A 940-nucleotide genomic window follows, 5' to 3' on the forward strand; every position below is an offset into this window, starting at 1 on the left:
CTGTCAAGGCTGGAGGTGGTGAAGCACTCCCCGGGGAGCACAGAAGCAGCACTGACCGTTCACCACATAGGGCTTCCGCACTATTTTCTTTCCTTGCTCCCGTCCATCGCTTTCCACTTCCATCCCCTGTGTAAAATGAGAAAGAAGGCAACTCAAGAAAAACCCATTTAGCAGACAGCTGTGTCCCCATACGTTGCTCGCAAAACTCCAACTGCTTATACAACAGCTGCAAGGACCAGCAAATCTCAAATGGCTTAAATAGAGCCTTATTTGCACCATTAAGCTAGCCCGTGGGCAAGCCTGTCACCCAAGCAATACCGTGTGAACGGAGACACGTAGCAAACATGAGTGTGATGTTTCATGGGGCCACCTTTTGCCTGGAAGCATTGCCCACCGATGCAGGCCGGCCAGGCTGGCGCTGCTGTAGACAAAGAGGCTTTCTTTGTTATCAGGAGCAACTCGGCTGCAGCGTTCCCAACCCCACCTCTCTCTGGCAAGTCCCAGGAGATTGACTGACGTTATTTACACTTGTTCCAAAGCCCATTATTTCCGTGTGACACCGTAGCTTGTTCCCACGCCAGGATCTTGGCAAGGAAAGTGTATTAATAACGATAAGACACCCATCCACCTACAGAGACTGATCCAGAGCCACCTGACCCACGCTCCAAGGCAGGCTGCTCTCCGCGCTGTTCTTCCCCAGCCCGGCTGTGTGTCCCGGCCCCGCCCTCCCCCCCCCCAAAAAGGACCAGCCCCAGCCGAGCCCCCCTGCCCTTCCCCGATGGCGCACGGCCGCACTTACCAGCAGCTTCTTCTTGGGGATGGGGACGGCCTTGTTGGGATCCTCGGCCAGGCCCATCTCGGCCAGGTTCTGCGCCACCGACTTGGTCGGATCCCAGGCATGGCGGATATGCGAGCTGCGTGGAGACAGGCACCGGCATCG

General features: G+C 56.6%; 1 protein-coding gene across 1 annotated transcript in view; it reads right to left on the reverse strand.

The window, feature by feature from the left end:
• NOP16 (NOP16 nucleolar protein) overlaps positions 1 to 930 on the reverse strand; it is a 2,224-nt gene extending 1,294 nt beyond the window's left edge. Inside the window, exons 1-2 of the mRNA XM_009576280.1 lie at positions 800 to 930; positions 57 to 126 (exon numbers count right to left, since the gene is read on the reverse strand). Coding sequence (XP_009574575.1) covers positions 57 to 126; positions 800 to 856 — 127 coding nt within the window. The 5' untranslated portion in view covers positions 857 to 930. The remainder of the gene's footprint in view (positions 1 to 56; positions 127 to 799) is intronic.
• Between the last annotated feature and the right edge of the window lie 10 nt (positions 931 to 940).

The sequence above is a fragment of the Fulmarus glacialis genome, unplaced genomic scaffold (genome assembly GCF_000690835.1).
Source record: "Fulmarus glacialis isolate BGI_N327 unplaced genomic scaffold, ASM69083v1 scaffold29194, whole genome shotgun sequence".
Lineage (NCBI taxonomy): Eukaryota > Metazoa > Chordata > Aves > Procellariiformes > Procellariidae > Fulmarus > Fulmarus glacialis.